The sequence below is a fragment of the Saccopteryx leptura genome, chromosome 13 (genome assembly GCF_036850995.1).
Source record: "Saccopteryx leptura isolate mSacLep1 chromosome 13, mSacLep1_pri_phased_curated, whole genome shotgun sequence".
NCBI lineage: Eukaryota > Metazoa > Chordata > Mammalia > Chiroptera > Emballonuridae > Saccopteryx > Saccopteryx leptura.
Genome location: NC_089515.1, coordinates 12,405,176 through 12,431,774, shown reverse-complemented (window position 1 = coordinate 12,431,774; position 26,599 = coordinate 12,405,176). Strand labels below are relative to the sequence as shown.

The 26,599-nt window shown below is 46.3% G+C and overlaps 3 protein-coding genes across 8 annotated transcripts in view; 1 reads left to right on the top strand and 2 right to left on the bottom strand.

The window, feature by feature from the left end:
- Nucleotides 1–242, bottom strand: part of HSPA12A (heat shock protein family A (Hsp70) member 12A) — a 135,473-nt gene extending 135,231 nt beyond the window's left edge. For both annotated transcript variants that reach the window (XM_066355778.1, XM_066355780.1), the window contains exon 1: nucleotides 109–242. In XM_066355778.1, the coding sequence (XP_066211875.1) occupies nucleotides 109–111 (3 nt within the window). In that variant the 5' untranslated portion in view covers nucleotides 112–242. The remainder of the gene's footprint in view (nucleotides 1–108) is intronic.
- ENO4 (enolase 4) lies at nucleotides 110–20,379 on the top strand. Of its 4 annotated transcripts, none has more exons than XM_066355781.1 (14): nucleotides 110–274; nucleotides 2,330–2,458; nucleotides 3,177–3,367; nucleotides 4,919–5,070; nucleotides 6,712–6,881; nucleotides 6,979–7,110; nucleotides 9,327–9,380; nucleotides 9,972–10,028; nucleotides 11,414–11,581; nucleotides 13,682–13,807; nucleotides 14,927–15,122; nucleotides 16,898–16,965; nucleotides 17,464–17,581; nucleotides 19,732–20,379. In XM_066355781.1, the coding sequence occupies exons 1-14, from the start codon at nucleotides 110–112 to the stop codon at nucleotides 19,842–19,844; spliced, it is 1,839 nt and encodes a 612-aa protein (XP_066211878.1). In that variant the 3' UTR covers nucleotides 19,845–20,379. The 4 variants fall into 4 exon arrangements, with proteins under 4 accessions (XP_066211878.1, XP_066211879.1, XP_066211881.1 ...); XM_066355782.1 differs by lacking the exon at nucleotides 9,327–9,380 and adding an exon at nucleotides 9,217–9,264; XM_066355784.1 differs by lacking the exon at nucleotides 9,327–9,380.
- Nucleotides 20,380–23,272: 2,893 nt separating this feature from the next.
- The window catches only part of SHTN1 (shootin 1), a 102,587-nt gene continuing 99,260 nt past the window's right edge, over nucleotides 23,273–26,599 (bottom strand). Inside the window, exon 17 of one of the 2 annotated variants that reach the window (XM_066355180.1) lies at nucleotides 23,273–25,058. In XM_066355180.1, the coding sequence (XP_066211277.1) occupies nucleotides 24,836–25,058 (223 nt within the window). In that variant the 3' untranslated portion in view covers nucleotides 23,273–24,835. The remainder of the gene's footprint in view (nucleotides 25,059–26,599) is intronic. The other variant, XM_066355182.1, reaches the window with a different exon arrangement.

Below are 26,599 nucleotides of genomic sequence, written 5' to 3'. Positions count from 1 at the left end.
GCATCGCGAGATCTGGGGTCGGCCTTCCGTTACGTAGCGTTGCCTAGCGACGAAGCGGACGCTCACGGGCCCCCAGGCTAACCCCCGCTGTAGCCTTAAATCTCCTACCATGGGGGAAGAAGGCGGCGGTCGCAGCTGTGGGACCACTAGGGAGCTGCAGAAGTTGAAGCAGCAGGCTCTGGAGTACTACCGGGAGAACGACGTTCCGCGCAGGCTGGAAGAGCTGCTCAACTCCACCTTCTACCTCCAGCCTGCCGACGTCTACGGGCACCTGGTAGGGACCTGGGACAGCACCCTCTCCCTCCAGCCCCTCTCCCCCCGCCCCGCGCTGCGGCAACGCCTTGCGCCTGCGCCGCATAGTCGCGCACGCGCGCTGCTGCCGCGGGGCGGGCGACCGTGGTCGCGGGGAGACGGTCCTGTAGCGGAGAAGCAGAGGGGAAACCTGGGGTGAAGGAATCTGGAACAAGCTAGAGGATAGCGGGCTCTAGGCGGGTTTGTAGGTACGGCGACAGCACGGGGCCTGACCCCTTCCTCGCTACCTCGGGGCAGGCCTGCCCCGGGTGCCAGTTCATTTCAAACACAGACCTTAACACTGCGTAGGTCAGTTTACCAACCTTGTGCGGCCGCCTCTCAACCATGGGACAGACGCCTTGGCATTCGCTACAACTTGGCCTCGACCAACCCCGGGCCCTCATACCCAACCCACTCCCATCGCTTCCAAGTGTCACTCAGGTCAAGCCTTGCTCCTGCCTGGATGCCCGTCCCCACCTGACCTGCTCCTACCTAAACTTCCAATTCAAATCAAAGTCTTGACCGCTGCGCCCAGCCTTGTCCTTCCTTGTTCCTAGTTCCCCTAGCATTTTCTGCATGCATTTGAGCAGGAGGCCCTTTCCATACCACCCTTCCTAGTTATGATTCCCCTTTTACAAATAAAGAAACTGGGCAGTGAGCTTAAATGATTTTCCCAAGGGGCACAGTGAACAACAGTGAAAAATCAAACTGGGTCTGTATCCCCAATACTTTATTCCTCCATTGTACAACTTACAAGCAAAAGAGTTTGGGGCTGGGAATCAGGCAGATCTGGATTTGGTGCTTAGCCCTGCCATTCAATAGCTGTAATAGACTGTTATAGTGATGGTCCCCAATGAACCATACCACCAGTGTCAGTGGACTTATGCAAGTCCCTCCTACATTGTCTCGGGACTTGGCCTTGTGACTTGCTCCTATCAACAGCATATTGGCAAGCATGATGCAAGTGCTGCATATCGAGGCCTGCAGTCTTGGAACACACCCTCTTAGAATCTAGCCATCATCTTGGTGAGCACAAGGACATCCAATTACCCTGCTGAAGGGAGAGAGGTCCTGTAGAGAGACCCTGGCAGTTGAGACCTCTAGGATATCCTTTGAGAAAGACAGATGCCCAACTAGTCCCTAGATGTTCCAGCCGTCCTGGCTGAGATACTGGACATATGAGTGAAACCATCTTGGGTACTCTGGACCCAGTCAAGCCTCTGGATGACTGAATCTACATTGGAGACCCTAGGCAGGACCAGTGAAGAATTAATTGTCCTGCTGGGCCCAGCCCAGATTGCAGAATCATGAGGCTGGTGTGCTTATGAAAGAGCCCAATACCATCTGGTGATAAAGAGGGTAAGGAGGGTGGACCTTCACTTTTCTTTCTTCTCTCTTAGCTCCTGGGTAGAACCACCATCTTGAATCTTTTTATCCAGGCTCCTTGCGTGGGCTTTTTACCTCGACTTCATTCTTTCTTCTGTCTCTTTCTTGGATCACTTCCAAATGGCTTCTGCTTTTCCACATCAGTGAAGCTAGCTGCTATTACTAAGGTTTTGACAGTCCTCTTTGAACATGTAATTTTGTGCATGAACTGATGGTCAGTGCTCTATTAACTATCACTGACTCACCATTAAAATATCAGATGCCTTTCTGGTAGGAATAAAAACTGGATCACTTAGTTTCTTAAGTATTAATCCATCAGTGTTCTAGAGACTAATTGACTTCGGTATCATGACCAGAAGGATAGGTTAGGGCCAACTAAGGAGTTACACGGGGCCTTTAAATTAAGAAATGCACGTGAGTTTCCGCTGAGAGTTTAAAAGACTACAAATCCCCCCACCCACCAGAGACTTGGCAACAGGCTACATCCAAATCTCAGTGAGTGAGGACAGGGCAGTTCCCACATTGCTGTTAGACTAATGATGGCACGAAGAGGAACTCAGAGGGGAGTTTAGTAGAAACTAGAATAAATGCAAATGCCCTTGTATAGAGAAATTTGGTGTAATGTTCTGATTTTTGTTTTTCTGTGTTGAAGGCGAACTGCTTTTCTAAACTTGCAAAGCCTCCCACCATATGCAAAGTGGTGGGGAAGAATGTGCTGGATGGGGTGGGGCTTCCCACCCTACAAGTGGAAATCTTCTGCACCATTCAAAATTTTCCCAAGGTACGAGGCAGCTTAACTGTGTTCTTCACTGGGTCCTGGCCCCACTGCATTAACATCTACATTGTGGAAAATGAATGTTTTGAAATTCAGTGTGTAGGTGGACATATGTATAAACATGAACCATAAAACTATATAACTTATATATGTCATATAGACATGACACTAACTTGAAGATGATTTAAAATGGAGGAAGGACATGGGGCAAAAGTTGTTTTAAAACCCTGCCATTAACGTGATGAGTTCCATAAATCTACAGATAGGTTTATAGATTGATATATTTATATCTAGGTTCCCATAGCTTTAGAAATATGTAGACTGAATTCCATAAAGAAGAGTACATTTTCATAATTTTAGTAATTCATTTTAATTGCTACATATTTGTTAGAAATAACTTTGCTACAGTCTCTGGGAGGACAATAATTATGGTTACATCTGCATCCTTTTAGCTATTTATTAGAGAGACAGTGATAAAAAAAAAAAGAATTTCAATGTAAGATTTTTCTAAAGGAATTTTAACAAAGCAATAATTTTAAATGTTCCCTGAAGTTGGATTCCAGTGTCTCAATAGCTATAAAAACACCTCAAGGAAAACTATATATTCTCACTTTCCATTTGAAATTAGTGATGAAATGTCATGCGCATTAAAAGCCGGATTCATCTGACTTCCCGTTTTCTGCAAGAGTAGAGAAAAGGTAGCACCCCTTTGTGTTATTTTCAGAACATATGCTCTGTGGTGGTTGCCACTCACTTCGAAGTCCAGGAGAACGCGTCACCCGAGCTGGTTGAGGCGGAAGAAGCCGACAGGCTCCAGGCGGTCAGCACGGCTGTGCAGTGGGTCAACGAAGCCATCACCCAGGAGCTCCAGGGTGTGGCGCCCTCCGACCAGGCTGCAGTGGATCAGGTGCTCAGGTAAGTCTTCCACTCGGAAATGTGTCGGGCATAAATCTCTATCTGCTTTCCTTCCATTTCACCCGCCAGTGGACAGGCCTGTCGTAGTCATAGGCTACAGTTGGTTCATCAGTTAAGAAGCATGTGCTAAGAGCAGCAAAATTTAGTAGAAAATGTTGTTTTTCTTCTGAAAACCATTATTAACATTTTACAGTGTAGGGCTACATAAGGACTTTCAACCTCTAAAATGTGCAAACCAAGGCATTGTTTACTGGGGCGTTCTGAGTATTGTTCAATGCTCAGCTAAGTAGAAGTCAGCGTTACTTTTCCTTTTGTGCAGGTCCAATGCCACAGCCCTCCTGGCCAAATAAAGGTTGACTGGGTTCTCTTTAAGCTTTATCACTTGCTGAATTGTGCGTAACAACCTACGTTAGTTTGCTTCAGCGTTGGATAATGACCTTTGTAAAAAAAAACCAAAAAAACAACAACTATTTTTATTTAATACGTTTTGGTTTCTGAATGCTAATGCACTTATTCCTTTTTTGTGTGTGTATCTTTTCTGCTATTATCATATCCTCAGTTTTTTCCCCCAAGATCTCAGTCATACCTTCCATCCTATATGTTTCTTTCTTTCTGGAGCTTCCCTCCCCAGACCTCCCCTGTGGACTGGTTCCTCTAGACCTACTGCAGGGGTACCATTACACATCCCTTCCTCCTTCTCCTGTTGCTTGCATCCCATATATTCCCCTTTCTGGATTACATCCTTTAAAAGTAAGAACGACAAAGGAATGTAAAATTTTTGAGTTCATATTATATGTGTTAAAATGTCAGCACTTTGCTCTCATGGTTGACAGTTTAGCTGAGTATAGAATTCCCATTTAAAGCCAATTTCTCTCAGTACTTTAACTCTGCTGCCCTGCCAGCATCTGGATTAGTAATAAATCTAATGCAAATAGAATTCCCACGTCTTTGTTGGATTGTTTGTTTTGTTGGTTAATTTTTGTTTTACTTTTCTTTCTTTATCTAAGGAACCTTTTAGCCTCTTTTTATTCTGGGTGACTGAAATTTTATGTAGATTTACCTAAGTGAGATTTCTGGAGAGTTCTTTTAACTATTCATTTTAAGCCCCACCCTCCAAAAAGAAAAAGAAAAAGTAAGTCCCGCACATAGCACTATATATTTCATTGTCTTTCTTGACTAATTTTCTTCTGATGGTCATTTACTGAAAAAGAAAATCCAATAGCCCTTAACCAAATTGTATCTTCAAATTTTACTTTACAGATAAAAACAAAGCTTAAAGGATTAAAACAACAACAACAACAACAACAAAAACGAGCACCTGACATCCTTAAACATTTATTCCCAGGCCAAAATTAATTTTAATTCTTGAACACAGAGTCATAACAGTATCGTTATATTTTGGCCTTGGAAATGGAGGCTGATTGTTCTTCAGGTAGCTAAGAAACAGAGTTAATGATTAGAACGTATTGGAGTTGGCAGTAAAACATGATCAATATTACGAGTGGTATTCCTAAATATGCCTCTGTACAGCCATCTTTTGTTGCCATGCAGGGCATTCTTTGAAAGTAAAGTGCAAGAAGACAAGGAGAGACGGGAACTGGACAGGAGCCTGGAAGACTCGGCTGTGCCCACCCCTGTCCCTCTGATACCACCAGCACCTCCACCCCCTCTGCCTCCAGGGAAAAAGAAAGGACAGAAGCAAGGTCGGTGGCTGTTTACCTTGCAGAGCGTTCAGTGACAAACATGGCGAGGGAGAAAGGCTGAAGCTCAGCCTGCCTCTGGTTAGAGGCTCTGGGCTCCAGGGGACCGAGGTTGGGCTCCCACCGGGTGCCATCCATCCTCCATGCCACTCCCTTGCTGGAAGCTTCTCTGCTGGGCTATCAGGGTTTTCTCCCCATCCCACTCTCTATTTTTTTATAAGATAAAAATATTTCTTCCCCAGAAGTGAGCAGCTTACTAAACAAACCAAGTGCACTGAACGGTGGCAACGCTGGAGACGGGAGGTGAGGGCGGCACCGGCACCTTTTAACTGCCCCTCAGGACTTCTATTATTAGTTCATCAAGAGGCCACTCCCTGTCTGAATGATTACCAACATTTTCGCAGCTCTGTGTGACGTATAAATGGATCATTTCTTTGGGAAACTTTGCTTTTTTAAAGCAAGTAGTTGAAGTTGTCATGGCCCTTTGCCCCATGTCTTCCAACAGATTGCTAACCTCAGTCCCTCCAGCACATTAACTCTGGAACTGCTGCGGATGTCGTAACGGTGTATTGTATGTCTGTCTGACTGGAACATGCTCCTGGAAGGCATGAATCGGGCCTTGTTCTGTTCAGCACCGACAGTGCCTAGCATGATGCTAGGTGCAAACTAAACGCCCTCTAAATGTGGGCTCCATCGAATGAGAAAGCAGTTACTTCATAGATTCAGAGGCTGAGGCCTAGCATGGGGAGGAGAGGCGCCTAAGACAAAGGAAGTATGTTAGACCAATCTCTTGGGCGGGTGAGGACAGCACTACCGACTTACATGTCAAGACCACCCACAGATATTCATTTCATGGTTGCTTTGACTGATACAACTTAGAACTCCAAGGAAGAAGTCAGAGAGGAACAATAATTGCTAAACAGTTACTATGTGCAACGTGTTTATGTCTCATTTCACTTATCTGACCTACTTGACTCAGGCCAGCCGCTGTGGGAAAGAGGAGGACAGGCGGGACTAGCGACTGATGAGGGACTGGGGTACCTGGTCAGACTGGGTGGCTGAGGACATCTGACGGGGAGAAAGGATGCTGTCTGGATGGGTGGATCCGGAAGGCATTGCTAAAAGCAAAAGGCATTGGTTGGGGGCTGGCAAAGAAATAGCTAGTTAGATATATGCATAAAGCGATGTTCAACATCAGGTTGGCCATGCAAGAGCTGTGGTGGAACAGAGAAAAACAAAGGACTTGAAATTCAAAGACTGTCCAAATCCTCTCTTTATTCAACTTCCGACAGATGTTGGGCAAATCTTTTAACCTCTCTAAGGCCTAGTTTAGATGTATGTGAACGTGCGAAAACAGTATCTGCCCATGTGATCAAAGGAGTTAATATTGGACATTCTAAAAATTTCTTAGAGACACAAAATCCATGCCTAAGGATTGTCTGAGGCTTGGGGGGGGGGGTGGTAAATGAAATCAAACAGAAAACGTGTTGGGGGTTGAGGCGGAGAATATGTCCTTCCCAACCTCAGTTTTCAACTGTTCTTTATGCGGGGCCTTCATATCTGTAAATAAAGCATTAAAAAATACAGTTTTCTTAGAGTCAAGCTTCCTAGAAAGGAATCCATTATCAGTGTTTTTCCTTCTAGGTGCGAAGGATTCCTTTATAGAGAAACCTGTTTTGCCTCCGGAACCAGCTGAACCCGTGCTCTGCGGCAGCATGGCCATAGGGGCCGTGTCACTAGCCGTTGCCAAAACCTGCGCCATGCTGAGCGACCGTCCTCTGTACCTGACTGTGGCGGCACTGAAGCACCCTCAGGTCAGTGTCTGTTATATCCCATCTCAGGGACCCGTGAGTGTCTCAGGATGAATGAACCACGTTTCTCCTTTCCTCTTGCCCCCGCCCCCCATTCCAGGAACAGCCAGCAAAGCTCACTCTACCTTTGCTAATGGTATCGATGGTCAGCTGTGGGAAGTCATCGCCTGGGAAGCTGAATTTAATGAAAGAAGTGATTTGTATACCCCATCCTGGATTAACAGCTAAACAAGTACCTTACATGATCTAAAACGACTTTTTCTAAAAAATAGGTTCTCCCATCATCAATGAATTTTCAGTGTAGACTTATGACACCAAGAGAGAGAGAATTAAAAATAAAATGAGAAAAAAATAGTTTAGAGAATCAGAGAAATGGAAGGAAAACAAGACCCCAAACAAAAGGGAACACATTTAGATCACCTTAGATCTCCGGTTCATTCCAGCACTGACTCATGCTAGTGACTCACAGAGAAGCCACATGTGAGCAACCCTGTAGGCCTGGGACTGCTGGGAGTGCTATTGGGGGGTTGAGAGAGCTTTACTTCCTGGTCTGTGCACCACAGCAGCAATGAGAGGAGCCTGGCACTTTCCCAGCTGCCCATTCTGTTAAACGAGAGCCCTCCCGCCTGGAGATGGCAGATTGCAACTGCCCGGCGCATAAGAGGGTTAGTGCCTGTTTATGGAGTGTGGAATGAAGGAGCCGCAAGTCGCATTGTCACTACTTAGTGATGTGTTCATGTCTGTATTGTTCTTCATGTCCTGAAAGAGTCAGTATACATCTTTAAATCCTCATGAAACATCCTACCAATTAGGTGTTCAGGAGAGCTCAGTGTTCATGTTCTATAGCAGGGGTCCCCAAACTTTTTACACAGGGGGCCAGTTCACTGTCCCTCAGACCGTTGGAGGGCCGGACTATAAAAAAAAAAACTATGCACAAATCCCTATGCACACTGCACATATCTTATTTTAAAGTAAAAAAACAAAACGGGAATACAATATTTAAAATCAAGAACAAGTAAATTTAAATCAACAAACTGACCAGTATTTCAATGGGAACTAAAAATAAGACAGCCCCCGTCTTTTGGAGGTAAAATTAATATAAGACAGGGTCTTATAATAGGGGAAACATGGTGTGTAGTAATGTGGGGGGAGACCTTTGGGCAAAGGGAGGTTATAGGGGCCATTATGTTGTTGTACATTTGGGGGAGTATGGGGGCCATTGTACTGTGTAGTAATGGTTATAGTGCTTTCTCTTTCTTCCTACTTCTGCTGTTATTTCACACTGCTTCCGGTGATGTGGGGCGCCGCAGCCGCAGACAGGATATGCATCATATGATGTGCTTCCAGAGCCCTGATGCGTGCATCCCGCGTCACTGGAAGTAGTACTGTACATGAGCGACGCCGTGCTTTGTGCTGCACTGACCACCAATGAAAGAGGTGCCCTTTCCGGGAGTGCGGTGGGGCCGGATAAATGGCCTCAGGGGGCCACATGTTTGGGGACCCCTGTTCTATAGGGATGTTTTCAGAGAAAGTACAGGAAGCTCCATCCCCTCTGGTAATAAGCTGAGTGCTCCAGGGAAAGTCATGATTGTTTAAATCTCAAGAGGATTTATAATAAAGAATTCCCCTTTAAAAGAGAATAGCCATGACCATCCAGTTTATCAGTTGGGGAGGACCAGCATTTGTATCTGGCTCACATGGCTCACCATCTGTCAGACCAAGTTCAGATCCTGGCACCAGGATTGTACCTGTCATGAAGGTTTGTCATGCTGTGTGGGAACCAGAGCACTGGGCATGCCATTCCTTATGTCTTCACATGCAGGTCCCACCATCATCAGAATACACTTTTTTACTTAAGTGGCAGTGGGTTTATACTAATTGAAACACTATCACGAAGAGTCCCTTCATGACCTATGACATGTATTGCAAGAAAGTCCCCCAAAAGACCATGAAATATACTGCTCACAAAAATTAGGGGATATTTCAAAATGAATATGAAGTGATATAAAAAAAAAAGAAGTATTTGATTTCTTTAAAATTAAACAAGGACATCAGAAAAGCAAATGCCAAGTCAAAGAAAGTTGTTCAATTATGCAAATGAGATGCAAAACCAACTTTTATTTCATTGGTGAAAACGCACTGTACAAAAGGCTGAAAGTATTGGAGTATCTGCACGTTCCCTGATCCCCTAATTTTTGTGAGCAGTATAGAATGAAGTTGACTTGACCCAACCAACTGAACCAGTCAGTTCTGAACAAAGATGAAGAGCCTCTTGTTCATGTTCAACCAAACAAAAACTGAGGGCTGAAGGTTAACGTTTAATCTTTTGATTTTGTAGACCTTGTCCAGGGACCATTATTCTGAGTTAGAAATAACCATGTGCGAGGTAAGTTTTTATATTTAAAATCTCTAGGCTACAGGTGTGGAAGATCATGTTTATTCTTACAGGGTGTGGAGATGCTTATGGAAATTCAGAAACAAATTAACAAAACTCTCGAAGTGGTATGTAAAATGAATCTATGGTATCCAATTACTGACGCTTACACAGCCTCTAGTGCCCAAATTACAGTTGGTTAGGAATTAAATCAACAGTGTTACTGATACGGAAAGTATGTTCTTTTGCTTTCAGTTTCCCATACGAGCCAAGCTCATACGTTCCCTCTGGGCTTTGGCTCCGGCCAGTACCAGTATTTTGTGGTCTCATTTTGATTTCTGAGGCAGCTGGCTCTGTGCTGAGACCATCCCTTAGGATTCACAAAGAGAGGATTGGGTCTCTCGCATGTGAGAGGCAGTTTTGTATAATGGTTAAGGCACAGACTCTTGTGTCTGCTTAGAACTCCAGTGTTGGAGACACTGGTAGCCGTGGCCAAACAGCCCTTGAGGGGTAAGTCAGAGGCAGGATGACAGGCAGCTGTATGAGTCAGTCACCAGCTGTCCCATCGTATTCTAACTGAGGCATTGCACAGTGATGTGGCAGGGCTGGGGCCAGGAGAGGGACCCACTCCTTGTCTCTGGTGCTTAAATATATATATATATATGTTGCACAGACGTATGAAAATTCCAAGTGAGACGTCTCTGTCTTCTGTCTCACAGCTCCCTCCTCCCAAAGCAGAGCCGAAGAAAGGGCATAATGGAAGCAAAAGAGGTCACGTAAGTATATGTGTCCATGTTCCACACAATTCACTGCTCTGGTCCCTGCCCTGTCTCTCCTGTAGTCAGTCTGCCCAGGAGCGGGGCTCACGCAAGCAGGGATTCTGTCCCGAGAGCACTGAGCCAGGCCATTTGGAGAACGGGACTGTCGTTCTGCCCCGGCCTTGCTGGCAGCAGGCTGCTCGGCCCCCCGGGTCAGCAGTTGTCTGGCCCACTGAAATGTCAGAGGTGGGGAGGAGCATTCATGACTAATAGGATGGCATTTGAAACCATACAGGTAGAGTGTTGGGGAAGTTGAATCTCTTCTAACTAGATGAAAGGCACACAGGATGTTTTGGATTTTAATTCTACCACTACCAAAGGGAAAGCAAAGGCACAAGAAGAAAGTCGCTCCTTACATCTGGCCCCCAAAGGCACTGAGGTGCCATTTCCAATGCAACGTTGCCAGATCTCAGAGCTTGCCAAGAGAGTCGGGCACACATTCTTGTGAAAATTGGCCACGAAGGTTGCAAGGGCCTTGGGAGACAAGCTGGACTTGATCAGGCTGGTGACTGTGGGTGCTCTGAAAACAAAAATTTCCCCCAGCTATTCCTTTGCTGAATAGAAGCTTCCTCTCATTAACATTAAAAATGTTGGGTGGTTCTTATAATTAACTAGTGCCTTTGCCAGTACAGAGGGGATATTTATACCCAGATTCATGTTTGCTATTGAGCTTGGTATACCTACACACACGCCCTTAAGCCCTCAGAATTACTGATATTGCTTCAACTTACATTATAATTGCATGGTGGCAACTGATGACAGAGGCACGTCCAGGCTGGCCTTGCAGGAGGAGCGTATGGCTGCCTTTCCCGGGGGTCATTTCCATCCTTCGTGCTGTGTCCTTTTAGCTGAAGTCTGCATCTTTTTTTTAAATAAAACTTTCACTGGAGGAAGGTTGCATTTTTAAGTTTTAACTCTTTGAGTCTACTAAAGGAAAAACGGAACATGGGAAAGAGCAGGTTTGGAGGAAGAAGACAGAGCTAGGGACAGGCAGGACAAACGGCTACAGGGGCAGCCTGGAGATTCACCAGCCTGGTGGGCACAATGGCCGAGCCCATAAAAATAACATGGGCGCCCTGGAGATGGAGAAGTGTGGCCTCCAGGCCAAGCGTGAAAACCTTGGCAAATACAATAAAGTAAGAAAATTCCTCCCAGATGCCGCAGGGCAATTCTGTGTCCCCAAAGGTCACACAGAGATGAGTGGGACCGAGATGCAGGGTGACTCGAGAATCGGGGTCACATCTTTGGGGAGCTGTGTCTGGTTATAAGAGGCGCCCCCCACAGGAACGCCAAGGACACTAACGTGCTGCGTTTACACTCCTTGTCCTCCTCTGATCTCGCAGCAGCCCGTCACTGGCAAGATGTCCCATCTTGGCTGCTTGACCATTACTTACGACACCATAGAGCAGCCCCTGATTCTCATACAAGGGATCTGTGCCAACCTGGGGCTAGAGATGGGAACGAATCTGCACCTGGCCATCAACTGTGCTGCGCATGAGCTGATGGACTATGTAAGTTTCTACTCTGGGACGCTTACTTGTGTTGAAGTTCCGTTATTGTTAAATTAGAATTCAAAAGAAGAGCTTATCTGTATATTTTTCAGGCACATCCTATTTTTCTGTTTGTTAAGTTTTTTTCTTGGGGGGTGGAGGTCCAAATATAAATGGAGTTGAGAAAGCCAAGCTGGTTAATGACCAGAGACTAATACAACCATATAACGTACCTAATTTTTAAAATTGACAGAAAACATCCCAAGTATATATAGAAATTCTGTAATAAAAATGATGCAGAGTGGGTTGCTTGCATTACAGCCATGAGAGCTATTGAAAAATAATTGTGCAGACTGGCATGTGTTGCTGAGGACAATCATTTAGGTAGTGAATGCTGAGTTTGTCAAGCACGAAAAGTGGATCAGCTTTAACTGTGGCTAGATATACCCTTCCAGACACATGGTTCTCGGAGTGTGTGCTGCGACTCACTTTTTCAATATAAAATAAGCCCATGTAGTGTTTATCCATTCTGGGTCAGGACAGAGCTTTAGTGATGAAACTTCACCAGGGACCACAGAACATGAAGGAAGTTATTTTAAATAGAAAGAGAATGGAAAATAGCTTTTATTAAAAAATGGTGTGGCCCTCACTTCCTCAGGGTATTGCATTAGCAGTCAGCCTTTAAACGTGGGAAATCGCTACGTTAGGACACCTGCTACAAGTTGTCTGTCTTATACACACACACACTTCCCATTTGCAAATACATAAATGCTGAATCTGCTTTTATAAAATGCCCAGAACATTGATATGCATTTACGGTGAGTTGGTAATACATGTCAAATTCAGAGGATATGACCAAATAGAATTTTGCTTTGATTTACCATCCTAACTTTTAACTACAAAGGAACATTTGAACAATATGAACCCTAAGTTTCAGCTGATTTCTAAAGAAATTAAGCACATAAAGGAAAGTTTACTGTAATTTCCTGTTCTTCACATGATGACTGGTTCCTAGGTATACCATTAAGGAAAATGATTGCGTGTTTCCATCAGCAATGTATACCAGGAACTATGAATACACTGCTAGTTCTCGTGTGAATGGATATTTATTGTTTCTATGCAGTAAAATGTATTAGCTTGATATCAGATCCTTCTTACTGTAACGTTGGTTCAAGTTCATTAGCATTTCTTTACCGACAAGATACGATTTTAAGGCCTAGCAGTATAGAAACTAAACGTTCTTGATGCCATTTATTGGAAAAATGTATGACATTCTTTCAATTATGGATTTCTTAAGAACCTGCTTAATTCCCCTGGAATCCATCCAGTCAGCAGCAGCAACAGGAAGTCATTAGCAAACCAAACAGCTGGCCGGTTCCTCCCAGTTCCCTCCCAGTTCTCAACACCTCAGGTGACTTCCCTGAACACAGACTGGGAAGGAAGGGCGCTCTGTTTTGCAGAGAGACAGCGCCAGACCCTTCAGCCCGGCTTCCTTCTAGGCGTCGTCACGTGGGGGCTTGCCAGACTTCACACGAATGGGTTGCATAGAACTCTGCTTTCAAACAGTCTCTCTACTACTAGACCGTGCCTGCTGTCTGAGGAAGGGGCGCCCTCACATATATCACTTTACCTTTCGTGTTATCTCAAGAGTGTACTCAGCTTTCACATTTTAGAACATGCACAGAAGAAGGGACAAGCTCTTTGCTCCCTCTGTGAGTGGACAGACGGCTGGGTTCTAGCGAGAGGGCAGGTCTGCGTTGCTGCTGTGTGTGAACTTGCTAGTGCCCATGTGTAAGCAGCCGGGTAGCTGGCCCCACATCATAACCTAAGGAGGAGATTATTCCTCTCCCACTCTGTGCTCGGTGTTCTTGTGCAGATGGCTTCATCCAAAGTCAGGGGGAAGAGCTCCATGGCGCATCCAAGGGAATGGGGACTAGATCTCCGCAGGTTAATATCGTACTTGATGGTAAAAGTAAAGTGCCTAGATTTCTTATGTGACTATGGCCCGAAGAGAACCTGTTTACAACCTTTCTATGAAGTGAACGCACATGAATTAGAATCAGAGTTCTAACATTTGAGGAATTCACCCCCGTCCTCCGCTCTCTCCCTTGCACTTGCCAGAGTAAAGGGAAGTACGAGGTGATGACAGGAGCGCACAAGAGTGCCGCCGAGATGGTCGACCTGTACGTGGACCTGGCCACCAGGTTCCCGTCGGTCATCGCCTTCATCGATCCTTTCAGGAAAGAGGTAACGGAGCCCTGGCGGTTTTCTAATTACACGTAGAGTAAAAAAAACCCTTCTTTTGGATCGGCCATTGGGAATGCGTTGTAATTTGGGCCGGGGCTGAGCTGGTTTCCTTCGCCATTGGTGAGAAAAGGCACACACAAAGCCGAGTAGCAGTAACACAGTTACCTGGGAGCATGCGTGTCTGCAGAACGACGCGCGGTGCCCAAGCCCTTCGGGGCGTCTGCATGTTTACAGGCAGCTTAGCCAAGGGAGGCCGAGCCCGCCGTGCCAGCAGGTGCTCCCATAGGTCAATCAGGGCTTCCACCAGGCCAAGTGTTTTCTAACTTAAACCCAGTTGCCATGTATGCAGAAAAGTAACAAAGCCGTATTTTTTAAAGGTTTGAGATATTGAGGTGTTTTTTTTAAATCAAATGAGTGCCTCTCACAGGATTGTTTACATGCTGCAGAAGGTCATCTCTCGTCCTATCCCACATAAACAGCAGAGTTTAAATTCTCGATTTTATGAATTCAAGAACCATTAGATATGCTAACCGGTACCCTCTCCGGGATAACAATTTAAATTTGGGGACAAGAAGAGTGCTAGGGTCTGGTTGGGAGCCCCAGGCCTCTCGGTCCCGTGGTCCCTCTCACAGCCTGGGCTCCATCCCGGCCCTCGCGGGAGACAGACGAGCTCTGGTCTTGCATCTCCCCAGCCTGATGCTTGTCCTGGGGCTCCGGCCACAGCTCCTCTCCTGTGAGACAGCTCCTCTGTTCTAATGAGATAGCTTGAAATCTGATACAACGGCTGGAAACACTGTGAATGTTATTTTATTTTTTAATAGCAAGCATTTCAGTTTATCTAGTGGTCTCACCCATACAAAAAAATAAGGGTGTTGAGAAAGAGGGCAGAGAGCTCGTGCAGGTGCCTTTCTTGTAGTTTCTGTTTCCCAGAAATAACAGTCAAATCTTCTCACCTGCCAGTCTTTACGGGACAGGCCAAGTTCAGCCGCAGATGCAAAAGGGAACTGCTTTGTGTTATCTCAGAAAGGTGGATCACTTTGATTATGTGCTATATGCTTCCTGCTGCTTCGTGACTGTGTCCAATACATTATACTGACTGACTCTTAAATATTTACCCAGGACTCCGAACAGTGGGACAGCCTCAGTAATGCTCTTGGTTCCAGGTGTTACATCATTGCAGCAAGCGCCTCCAAAAGCATTTCTAGACTTCTGGAGGATGGGGCCATCAGCACTCCCAAGTCCAGTGGGCTGATCCTAAAACACACCAATCAAACTACGATGTCTGACTTGGTGGAAGTAACCAATCTCCTCGACAGTGAGTACAAGTAGACATCTGAGGGTCTCATAGTAAACTTGGTTATTATACAAGAAGCCCACAATATGCAGTTCATCAGTTAATGAAAAGCATGGACTAATCCTCAGAAGAGAAAGAATCCCATCACCTATGAGTGAAGAGGGGCTGGAGAACAATACGCAGCTCCCTTACTCACTTCACAAGGGTCCAGTCACTGGCCCGGGCCGGGAGGCCATCTCCTGTGGCCAGGGCTACCTTCGAGGGGTGGCTCAGGCCATGCCCGATCAGGTTCATAGGACATGGCAGGGATGCCACTCGCCCACACTCCTTTCGGTTCCTCAAAAGTTCCAAACTCTTTTCCATCTTGAGGTCTTTCAACATGCTGTTCCTTCGGACAAGAATGCTTTGCCCTGTGCTGTTTACTTGGCTAACTACTCCTGATGCTTCAGGTCTCCTTGCCTTGAATAAAGCCTCTTCAGAGAGACAGGGTGGGGCAAAAGTAGGTTTACAGTCGTGAGTACGGGAAAGAGTTTATTCTTGTATTGTTTATTACTTATTGTATTATTTTCCATACAAACAACTGTAAATCTGCTTTGCCCCACCCTGCATAGGCCTTCCCTGACTTCCTCCACCACAACCGGTTACACTGAGCCTTTCCAGAGGCTTAGACTTTCTCTCCGTAGCACAGCCCACAATTACTCATACAGTTCATCTAATGCCCAGTATCTCCCACTAGACTGCACACTTCCACGAGTTCATGGGCATCTGCTTCACGTATACACAGGGCCTGGACCATGCACACCAGGAACAAGGCAGAAGGCCGGCCTCAGACCCGGTACAGCGGGGTCTGACTCAGAGGGGGACTGGCAGCCAGGGCCCCGGGTGGGGGCTTGAGGACGGACGGAAAGGCCTGCCGTGCCCTGGCCTGCAGCTGCCTCTGGCTGGGGGCCGCACTCAGCAGTCCTGCGGGCTGCCTCTGGCTGGGGGCCGCACTCAGCAGTCCTGCGGGCTGCCCCTGGCTGGGGGCCGCACTCAGCAGTCCTGCGGGCTGCCCCTGGCCGGGGGCCGCACTCAGCAGTCCTGCGGGCTGCCCCTGGCCGGGGGCCGCACTCAGCAGTCCTGCGGGCTGCCCCTGGCCGGGGGCCGCACTCAGCAGTCATTCTGTCTTGTACTTCAGATTGCTGCTGCAGCTCCTGCTTCTGAATCACGAACCCTGTCACTACAGGAAGAACTCTGGCTCACCCCATGTAGACTTTGATAAATTACAAGGGGTCTGAGGCCCCTAAATGACTATCAGTGCAGCTCTTCTAATAAGTAAACTTTGACTAAACTTCTACACATGAATTGTGAAGCCCGTTACTTAGCATATCCGCTCCCCGTGCGATGCCCTGGGCTCCCCGTCTACTGACTCAAAGGTGCATTTTTCTACATTGAACATGGACAGAACTGACTCGTGTCTTACAGCTCTGGTCTCAGAAATGTATCAATCTTATTTGAGCATTTTCTCCATTTAGTGGTAACAGTGCTGAATCTTCTGATTTATAGTACCTTAATTTGATGAAGTGTAGCATTCATTTAGTATTTAGCATCTAAGCTACTGAGAAGGGGTAAACAGATAAAACCAGGGTAATAAAAAATGCAAGTATTTGGGTTAGAATTCATAGGCGGTCAAATAATTGACTCCTCACTAGAAAGTTTTAAGTCTCTGGGAACTTTACAATTCGGACCTCGGAGGCGCATACATGGGCCCGTTGTTTCTGCACCACGGGAAACTGAAAAGAACCCCCTGCCTACAGGTAAGAAGCACATCTCCATCTTGGGAAGCCCAGACGCAGAGTCGTCTGATGACAGCCTGGTTGATTTGGTAAGTGCTGCCGGCTGGTCAATTGCAGAATGCCCCGAACACTGCTTTTATCCTAAACCGGCATTTCCGAGAAACGCAATCTTTGGCGAAGAAAGTCATGTAACCTTTTATGAAATAGACTTGCTTCCTCCCAGACAGCTCCCTTTTGTGAAGAACTAATCTTTGAATTTTAAAAAAGAAAGAAAAGAAAAAGAAAAATTGAAGTCCTGAGGGAAATGATGAGCACACTTAAATGACCGATGTGCGCACCTGCACTCTCACCTCCTAAAACGAAGTGAGAAAGGCCAGAAGGTCCTTAGATAAAACGAGCACGCCTACATGACCAGTAAAGCTCTGGTGTAGTCACACCAACTCTCCCCTGCTCGACACCCTCAGCTTTAAGCAGGACACTTAACTAAGTCCTAAGAGAAACCAGCCCAAAGGCACACACAGGGACGGTGTCCTATTAGCAAAATGGGACCCTTCCATTTAAAATAAGTTGTTCTTCCCCCTCTTCAGGCTGTTGGGCTGGGTGTCCGGTTTATCAAGCTGGGAGGTCTGTCTCGTGGTGAACGGGTGACCAAGTACAACCGCGTTTTCGCTATAGAGGATGAGCTGGTCCAGAACAGAGCACTGGGTACGTGCTGCTTCTCCCTTTGTTTCCGCTGGGCCCTGAATAAGGACAAAGGGTGGGAGGGGGCGGAGACGAGGCCCTCAGCAGGAGGGCAGGGGGCTCCAAAGACGATAAATACGTGCTGACAAACTAGGATGGCATTTGCCACAATGCATATTGTTTTCTTAATGGATTATCTATTTACCTGAATGTTTAAAACCCTCGCTGTTCTTCTGGATAAAGAGGCCATGTGAGGCTTTTCAATAGAATTAATTGATTGGGATCACCAAGCGTAGCTTTTGTTACGGTCCAAATTATAGCTGAGGTCTCTCTGCACAGCCCCTGAAAGTTAAAGGCAGATTTTTCTTGATGGTTCATTTTACTCGAGACAAATAGGCAGCATGTTAATTTAGTTGTTGTACTTTGGGAAGACTGTGGTCTCCAGAGAAATGAAGCAATCACTTATGACATCAAACCTTTGTAAATTTGCATGGGACAAATCACCTTGCCTACTGGCTAACTGGAAACACCCCAAGTACGGATTTTAGTTTTTTATATTACTGACGGTGATGATCAAAAGTAGTTATGTAACACGCAGAGACATTAAAAGAAACCAACAGTTTTTTGTCTGTTTTTTGTTGTTGTTTTGTTTTGTGTTTTTTTTTTTTGTATTTTTCTGAAGCTGGAAACGGGGAGAGACAGTCAGACAGACTCCCCCGCATGCGCCCGACCGGGATCCACCCGGCACGCCCACCAGGGGCTACGCTCTGCCCACCAGGGGGCGATGCTCTGCCCCTCTGGGGCGTCGCTCTGCCGCGACCAGAGCCACTCTAGCGCCTGGGGCAGAAGCCAAGGAGCCATCCCCAGCGCCCGGGCCATCTTTGCTCCAATGGAGCCTTGGCTGCAGGAGGGGAAGAGAGAGACAGAGAGGAAGGAGGGGGGGGGGGTGGAGAAGCAAATGGGCGCTTCTCCTATGTGCCCTGGCCGAGAATCGAACCCGGGTCCCCCGCATGCCAGGCCGACGCTCTACCGCTGAGCCAACCGGCCAGGGCCAGTCTTTGTAATTCTATAAGCTATTTTGTATTTTAAGATAGACTAAATGAATTGCTCTACTGAAAAAACAGTATGTTATTTAGGTATTGCTGACAATTAAAACATGAAACTCTCTTGGATGCTATAAAGGAAATCTAAAAGAGATGTGTTATAGAACGTATTGTGGAGCATACAATGAAAGCAAGGACTCGATCCTACTTAATGACTCAGTATGGGCACTGAAGAGGAGAGAAAAAAAAAGAAACCAATAGAAATTGTGATTAAAATTTGTCGCTTCACATACGTAATGATCTTGAAATACACCCTGCTTTCACAGAAAGTAAAGCTATGACTAGGAGACCATTTCTGTGCCACATCACATGAGGGAGTCAAAGTTACTCTGTGTTGTGTAGTGTGTGACACAGGCTTGTTTTCCAAACAGAGAAGATTCTCCCCACACATCACCTGATTACTTTTTCTGTGTCATACTGATTTGCGGAAGCCATATGTTCCTTAAATGACTTATATATCCAGCTAGACTTACCACGAGGGAAACACCTGCTTCAGGGCATCAGAAAGGACTCTAGTGACCAGACACCAGCCCCTCCCCATGACAGTGCAGGCCCCTGGGCATTCTGGGACGGATTAATAGATTGCTGAGAATTGCTGTGACTGTGTAGTGGTCAAGAAATGTTAAGGGGAGCAAAGCCACATCTCTCCACCGAGGGCTTGAGTGGGAAATCTTGGCAAAAACCCAGCTGATCCAGTGTCCCTACCTCCACAGATGGGCTGGACCCGTGGAAGTCTGCAGTCGTTTACCTTGGGGGCGTAGGTTGGCAATGGTTTATGTTAGAGTGCTGTTCTTTACTCTCTTTTATCTTCTCCCTCTCTGCCCAAAGTCCGCTGCACGTCCATGTCCCAGAAGGCCCTATGAAGGTACAGACAGGGCAAACTGAAGAAGCCCCGTGCATTGCACAGTTAACGTGTAACCGGAACAGGCCCACTGTTAAATGGTTCTAGAGTCCTTTTGATAGTAATAGGACACCTCTGGATGGTTTTGAGGGTGATCTCCTCTAAATCAAATAACATCAGAACTGGCACCATTGGATCAGACAGTAAACAAGATTGTTGTTTTGAAATAGGTTTCAATGAAGAACTCACGTTTTCTGACTTGAACGAGGAGGACGGAAAGGCTGCGGAGGCCGCGGGGCCCCTCTCCCCCGCGGAAGCTGGAGAGGAGTCAGCGGAAGTGTGAGCCTCCCCGCACAGGGCTGTGCGCTCTGGCGGCGGCCCCACCCAGATGGGCGGGTCTGGCCCGTGTCTGCTGCGCACGGGAGCTGCTCTGAAACCACACTGGCTCATGTGCTTTGTCCTCTTTCCCCAGTTGACCAAATATGTCTAGTTATTTCTGCCTAAAATGATCGCTGTGCACCGTCTTACAGCCGTCCCAATGCGTGGAGATTCTGTCGGTGCACCTGCGCCCCTCTCAGCTCAGACACCTCCCCCTTCCCAAACCCAAACGTCTCTGTGAACACACAGCTTCGCCCGGAGCTCTCTGCTCTCTGCACTCGTGTTTGGCGCACCCGGGCTGGAGAACGCAGAGGGCTCCGGAGCCGGGTTCAGGCAGAAGCGCCAGAGCGTCTCCGCTCTGTGGCAGCCAGACCGCCTGCTTGACCTTGCCTGCCCTCATACCCTTGGCCTGATTCCCTCCTCTTCCTTCATTTTTCTTGTACTGTTTACATCCTTGTGAGTCTCCTTCAATCCTCTGGAACAAGAATGAGCATAGTGAATAAACACGTGTGGATGAATAAATATTCTTGAGTTAAATGCAGTTTTTTCTATTACAGGACTTGACAGGTGATGACAGGCAACATCCAGGGTGACCCGGCCACCTCTGTTGTAAGCCAGCGCTAGGCCAACAGCAAGGGAGGGACGGAAATAAACCCACTGAGTCACATCCCTGTGGACCTGAGAGTCATGCCCAACTGCTTTGTGTGGTTTAGACGCTCTGTGAAAAGTTATCATTTGCTTTTCCCTAAAATTATATCAATGCTATAGTGACCTGCGGGAGAGTTGGCCGAAGTTTAGATTTCTGACATATTCCACACGTTTTTACTGAACATACTGTGGACCTCTCCTTCTGCAGAGTACTTACAGGGAAACTTAATGGTCTTGTGATAGAGCCCCAGCCTCACCTTCGAAGCAATGGCTGACAGCGGCTCAGGGCGGATCCTCGGAGCACAGGGCTGGGGAGCGGGCTGGCCTCACTCCCAGCTGGGAGAGGTGTCCGTCGTGGTGGCCTCTGCCTTGTCGGGGCTTAGAGCGAACTGTGAGGTGTGAGAAACTGGTCGGGAAGTTCCTTTCAAAGGCAGGAGGAAGAGCCTGGGTGTTCACACAGCTTTTGCACGTGTATATGCGCACACATTCATACACACACGTTTACACACATGTAACATGGGAAATCATACAGAGTATGCTCTGGGACTGTGACACAAATTATAATTAGATGAGTACAGTCAGACAAAAAATGTGCAGTTAAGTGACTAGCTCCATTCAGTTAACCAAAAAGATGATGTGTGACCCCAACCAGATCAGCACTCCATCACTTCACTTGAGACTTGAGGACCGGGTCACCAATGCGTATGCAGCACTGTAGTTTAAAATGGTCTCATTGATAAGCACGGTTTGTTTTCTCTCTGTGTCTACACGTGTCATGTAATGTGTAAGATATCGTCTGTAAAAGAGATGAAAGAAACTAGCCAGGTCCCATGCTAAGAGGTGACAATGGGATGGGGAAGTGTCAGTGCTCTGAAGAAACTCCATCCAATCCTGAAGTAAGGACAGCTCGGTGACCCTTTAGGGTCAGTCGTGAGGACGGATGGCTGCCCACTCTCCACAGCTTGTTTCCATAGCAGCTAAAGCTGCCCCATGATGAAAGTGATTAAACACGTATCGTGTGCATGTAGAAAATCATCCAGACTTGATTAGATTTTGTGATATGGACTCTCATTTACCTGACAAACAACCTAAACATGGTCTGGAATGATAATTAACCATGATTGTTACCTGTACAAAGACGGGCAGGAAGGAGAAGTTACTGGTGGGCAGCCAGAGCCCAAACGTTGGTCCTGTTTACCCAGACCCGACAGGGCAGGTGCTTTGAGCCCTGGGGATCCCTGGTAACCAGAATCTCCACAGGACAGATCAACTGCAGAAGCTACTGTGGGGGAGGGCTTGAGACTAGCTCAGACACAAACATGCTAGAATTTTCATTAAATTCTTGTTTCTTCTTTTCCAAGTGAGAGGAGAGGAAATAGAGAGACAGACTCCTACACACTCTCTGACCAGGATCCACCAGGTAAACCCCCTCTGAGGCTGATGCTCTGCCCAGCTGGGGCCATGCTCACAACCAAACTATTTTTAGGGCCTGAGGCAGAGACTCTACGGAGATATCCTCAGTACCCAGGGCTGATGCTCGAACCAGTCGAGCCATGGCTGTGGGAAGAGGAGAGAGAGAGAAAGAGAGAGAGAGAGAGAGAAAGAGAGAGAGAGAGAGAAGGGGTAGGAGGAGGGATGGATAAGCAGATGGTCTCTTCTCCTGTGTGCCATGACTGGGAATCAAACCCGGAACATCAGATGCTGAGCAGACACTCTACCACTGAGTCAACCAGCCGGGGCCAAATTTTCATTAAATTTTTATTCTTTTGGAAGAAGGGAGATATTTTCTTCTTTAATAGTGAGAACACAAATATCCCTTAGCCTCACTCTGGCTCTAAAAATGCATCACCATGAATTACAGAACTCTGTGGCTGATGAGACAAAATTCATATGTCTAAAACAGAAGGAAACATTTTTTTAATAGAAAAAATACAAAGAAAAAGATGGCAGTCCCTTCCAACTGTAAAATGGCCTAAGTTGGATGCCTATAATTTTTTTATGCGAAGAGCAAAGAACGTACCTTGAAGGTACAAGCACTAGTCTTCCTAGGTCTCCCCATCCCAGCCTAGATGCTTGTTGACTATGGCCCCCCAGCAAGGGCAAAACTTCCTAAAAACTGATGTGAAAGGGGAAAACTGTAGGTGGAAAAAGACGAGTAAAATCCTACATCGGACACACCTTTATATCAATCAAGTCAATTGGTTCGAGCGTCAGCCCTGGGTACTGAGGATAGCTCCATGGAGTCTCTGCCTCAGGCCCTAAAACAGTTTGGTTGTAAGCATGGCCCTAGCTGGGCAGAGCATCGGCCTCAGAGGGGGTTTACCTGGTGGATCCTGGTAAATGACTGTGATCATGATGAAAGAATGCAAGCAGCTCAGAAAAGTTAAGAATGCTCAAAATACCGGTTCCTACCCACCGCCCGGCCTAGCCCACACGCCTTCCCAGGTGGCTGAGTTCTCACCCGGGAAACGAGGTGCTTTCCTAACGGCGTTATTCTGTGTATGTGATGAAACAGGGAACGAGAGTTCACATCCTTATGTTCCTAAATGTAGACAGTGTCCCAGGGGGCTGAAGACAGGCCCAGGAAGGAGGAGAGGTTGGACAAACAGAGAATAAAACTCAAAATAAACCACCTTGTGGATTCTTAAAAATGACTAAAGCAATCAACGCTTATACCATTTTCTTTTTAAAGAATGTCCAATTTGGGGGCCCAGACCCAAAATGTCAATAACCACAAATGACCTGTAATGGGATACTGTTGGTGCTTTTTAATAAGTGTGGTGAGGAGAAGTCTAATCACAGGGTAACAGAACTTGTTTAAGTGCATTAACGCAGTTTGTCGTTAGGATATCATACAGCAGTATTATTATTCAGTGAGGGAAAATTACAGATGAAAGCATGACATTTTCATTTCCCAGGAGAGAACTGAAAAGTAACTGTAAAACCGTCACCGGAAGAACATGAAAACAGTCGAGCATAACGAACCTACAGAAAGATAATTATCTCCAAATTTAGGAAGTACATTCACCTGCCTACCCACCTCGTCAAGCCTATGCTTAGCGCGCGTGCAAAAATAAAGTACAATACAACTACTGCAATTATTACATTGTTTCCTTTTGCCCTTTGGTGAGAAACACCTGACAGCTACATGCTGAGCTATGCTAACAGAACTGAACCTTTCACTTTCTCTAATAGTAAAATTACCGTTACTGAATTGTTGTCATAAAAAAAATGCATTCAAGTGCATGACCACTTATTGTCAATAAACATCAATTTTGAAACAATCAACTTTGAAAAGCTGTGTAAGTTTCTTTAAAAAAAAAAAAAAAGCCCCTGATTACATTTCTATTTATTCACTGTGGTAGACTGAATCATTGTATTTTTAGAGAATAACTACCACTTAATTTCTTACAAAATAAGACAACAATAAAACAACAAACCTGTGTGACGTAGAACAGCAGTAAAGCAAGAAAATTGTCTGCTTGTCGCTTATCTTCACTAAACACAAGAACTGTGATAAAATATGGTCCTTGTGCCACACCAGTACATGAGAAACCAGTTAACTCAGAGCACAGAGCACATGGCTTACCACGGCGATACTCTATTAAATTCAAAGACTGGACTTGCACCTTAATTCTGTATTCGGGCCACCAGAGCATTCCCACCAAAGTCCTTGGGAGGCTTTGGACATGATCAATAGTGCCCACTTTTTATCCCACAATAACAATGTGTGTAATTAACACTGACTATGGGACTACTGGTTTGATGCCAGCTCTTGACTTTTAAGTTTATCTCAGCATATCCTAGAAAGTAACTAGTGTGCCACAGCGTCTAACAATTTCCATGCTGCTGCAGTTTCTCCATTCGAACAGGATCAAGATCCAAAAAAGCAGCTTATGTGGGGGCTTTTTAAATCACCTGTTCATCCAATTATCCACAGCGCTGCAAACTTCCAGCATTATACTTGTACATTTGAAGAGTGGTAGCACGTGAACTAAAAAAGATAGTGACGTCTGAATTTTCTGTAACCTTCTAAAAGAAGTCACACTTAATACCATCATTAGAAAAAAAAGAAAACCTTATCCCTATAAATACAAAAAAGAAAACCCCTACCTAGCTTGTGTATTTTGCCAAACCGCTTACTTCTATTTATAGGTGACCTACTTACAAAAGTGACATCAGAGAAGAACCTGTATTCTGAATAGGGACGAGGACAGAAGCACGTCGATAGCCCTTGCCAATACAACAAAACCAATCGTGTGCTCATTGAGAAGGACTTTCCGAACGTGTCAGGCTCTGGCTTCCGGATCAGCAGCTGGAGCTGTCCACGTCGCTTGTTTTTTCAGCGCTGTCTTCTTTGCATTCTGGTTTAATCTTGCCTTTCTCATCCTTGTGTTGAGTTGGATCTTGTTCAGCAACCTGGTCTTTGGTTTGGGGTTCGTGTGTGGAAACAGGATCTAAAACTACAACTGGTTTTGCTTGCCATTCGCAGCCAAGGTACTGTCTCCTCCGTCCAGCGCTACTGGGAGGCCTAGGGGATGAACAGTTAAACAAACAAACAAAACATTAAAAGCAGAGAGAGAAAATATTTGTCTTTCATAGTCCTGGATTCAGGCCAACAACACAAAAAAACAACCCAGAGCGTTTAATGGACATGCACACAGTGGTCTTGGAGATGCCAGCCATTTAAAGAAATGAAGCTATTAGATTACACATTAGGAGCACAAGGCCAGGAGAAAGAAGGTGGAAAAAGTCAGAGCAATTAAGTAAGTGTTAAAAAGCCAAATGCACCTACCTGCTTAATTACATGCTCTCCTCAGGAAGTGCAAAGCTCAGACACATGCAGACCTCCCCACTGTCTGAACCCAGACTCCCGGCCCGCCCTCCCTAGCTGGAAGGAGCCCGCTAGCCCCTGCCGCGTATCTCTGGGCACACCTGGCTGCGGATTAGCTCTGGGACTGCACGGACAAGGCAAGTGCATCGCCCCCATCACTAATGGACAGCTGAGACATGAGGAGGAATCTGGGCAGAAATGGGGGAGATGGGGGGAACAAGGGCAGATGGGGGAACACAGAGAATAAGCTGAAATGCTAAGTTACCATAAAGTTTTTCTAAAAAGGAGCTTCATGTCTCTTGAGAAATCTCCTATTGAATTTCAGATGCCGTTTCTTTTCCGACAGAGGCTTTCCTGTTTCCTCTTCGGATGTGGAAAGCCACTGCTCATCAAGCTGAATGGGCAAGTTCCCTCGTGAAAAGCATGTCCTGAAACACTCTTGCCAGGGAATTAGACAGTTGGCACCTTTTAGAAGTCATGGTCAGAAGCCACCACCTGCAGGTACTGGGCTGCTGACCCCGTGTCTGAAAGTTGAGGGGTCTTTGGTAGGCAGGGCAGGGGCTGTTCTAGACTTATCTGTCTTGTTGGCAAATGCCAGGATGTTAACCGTGAGCCCGCGCCTGCCTGTCCCACCTCCGCATGTCAGGACGTAGACTGCACTGCTGGCTGGGCTCTGCCCACTGCCCCACCAGCCCCTAGCCTGGAGGGGATTTTTACTATACCCTGAGTCCTACGGCAGGTCACTCAAGACTCTCCCACTGTTGGACTCACCACGGTTATAATTAAATACTGTGCAATTACTTATTTAATGTCTGTCTCTTCAAACACAGTGAGAGCATCCCCAAAACGCACTGTTCAGCTCGTGCACAGCTAGCTAGCACCTCGTGCAGACCTGTTTGTGGGGTAAGTGAATGAGCAAATACTGACGAACTGGGTGTGAATGGGCGGAAACCGAGGCTTTGGTGTGAGCAAGTCTGGAGGTCTCCCTTACACAACAAAAACAACGAAACACATGATCAACTATTGAGAGAAATGGTCTGCACAGTCCAGCCACAGGTGCAGAAAACCCCTCAAACCCATTGACCAGTTTTATCACTCTCTGGCCAACACCATGAGATTTATCCACATCTTGAATACGGCTCCATCTGGCTATCTGGTTATACTGTGTTATGTGCTCGTCATCATTAAGTGATTAATGCAGAACTGTGTCTTCCTTGGAAGTGGTTAAAGCAAACAGA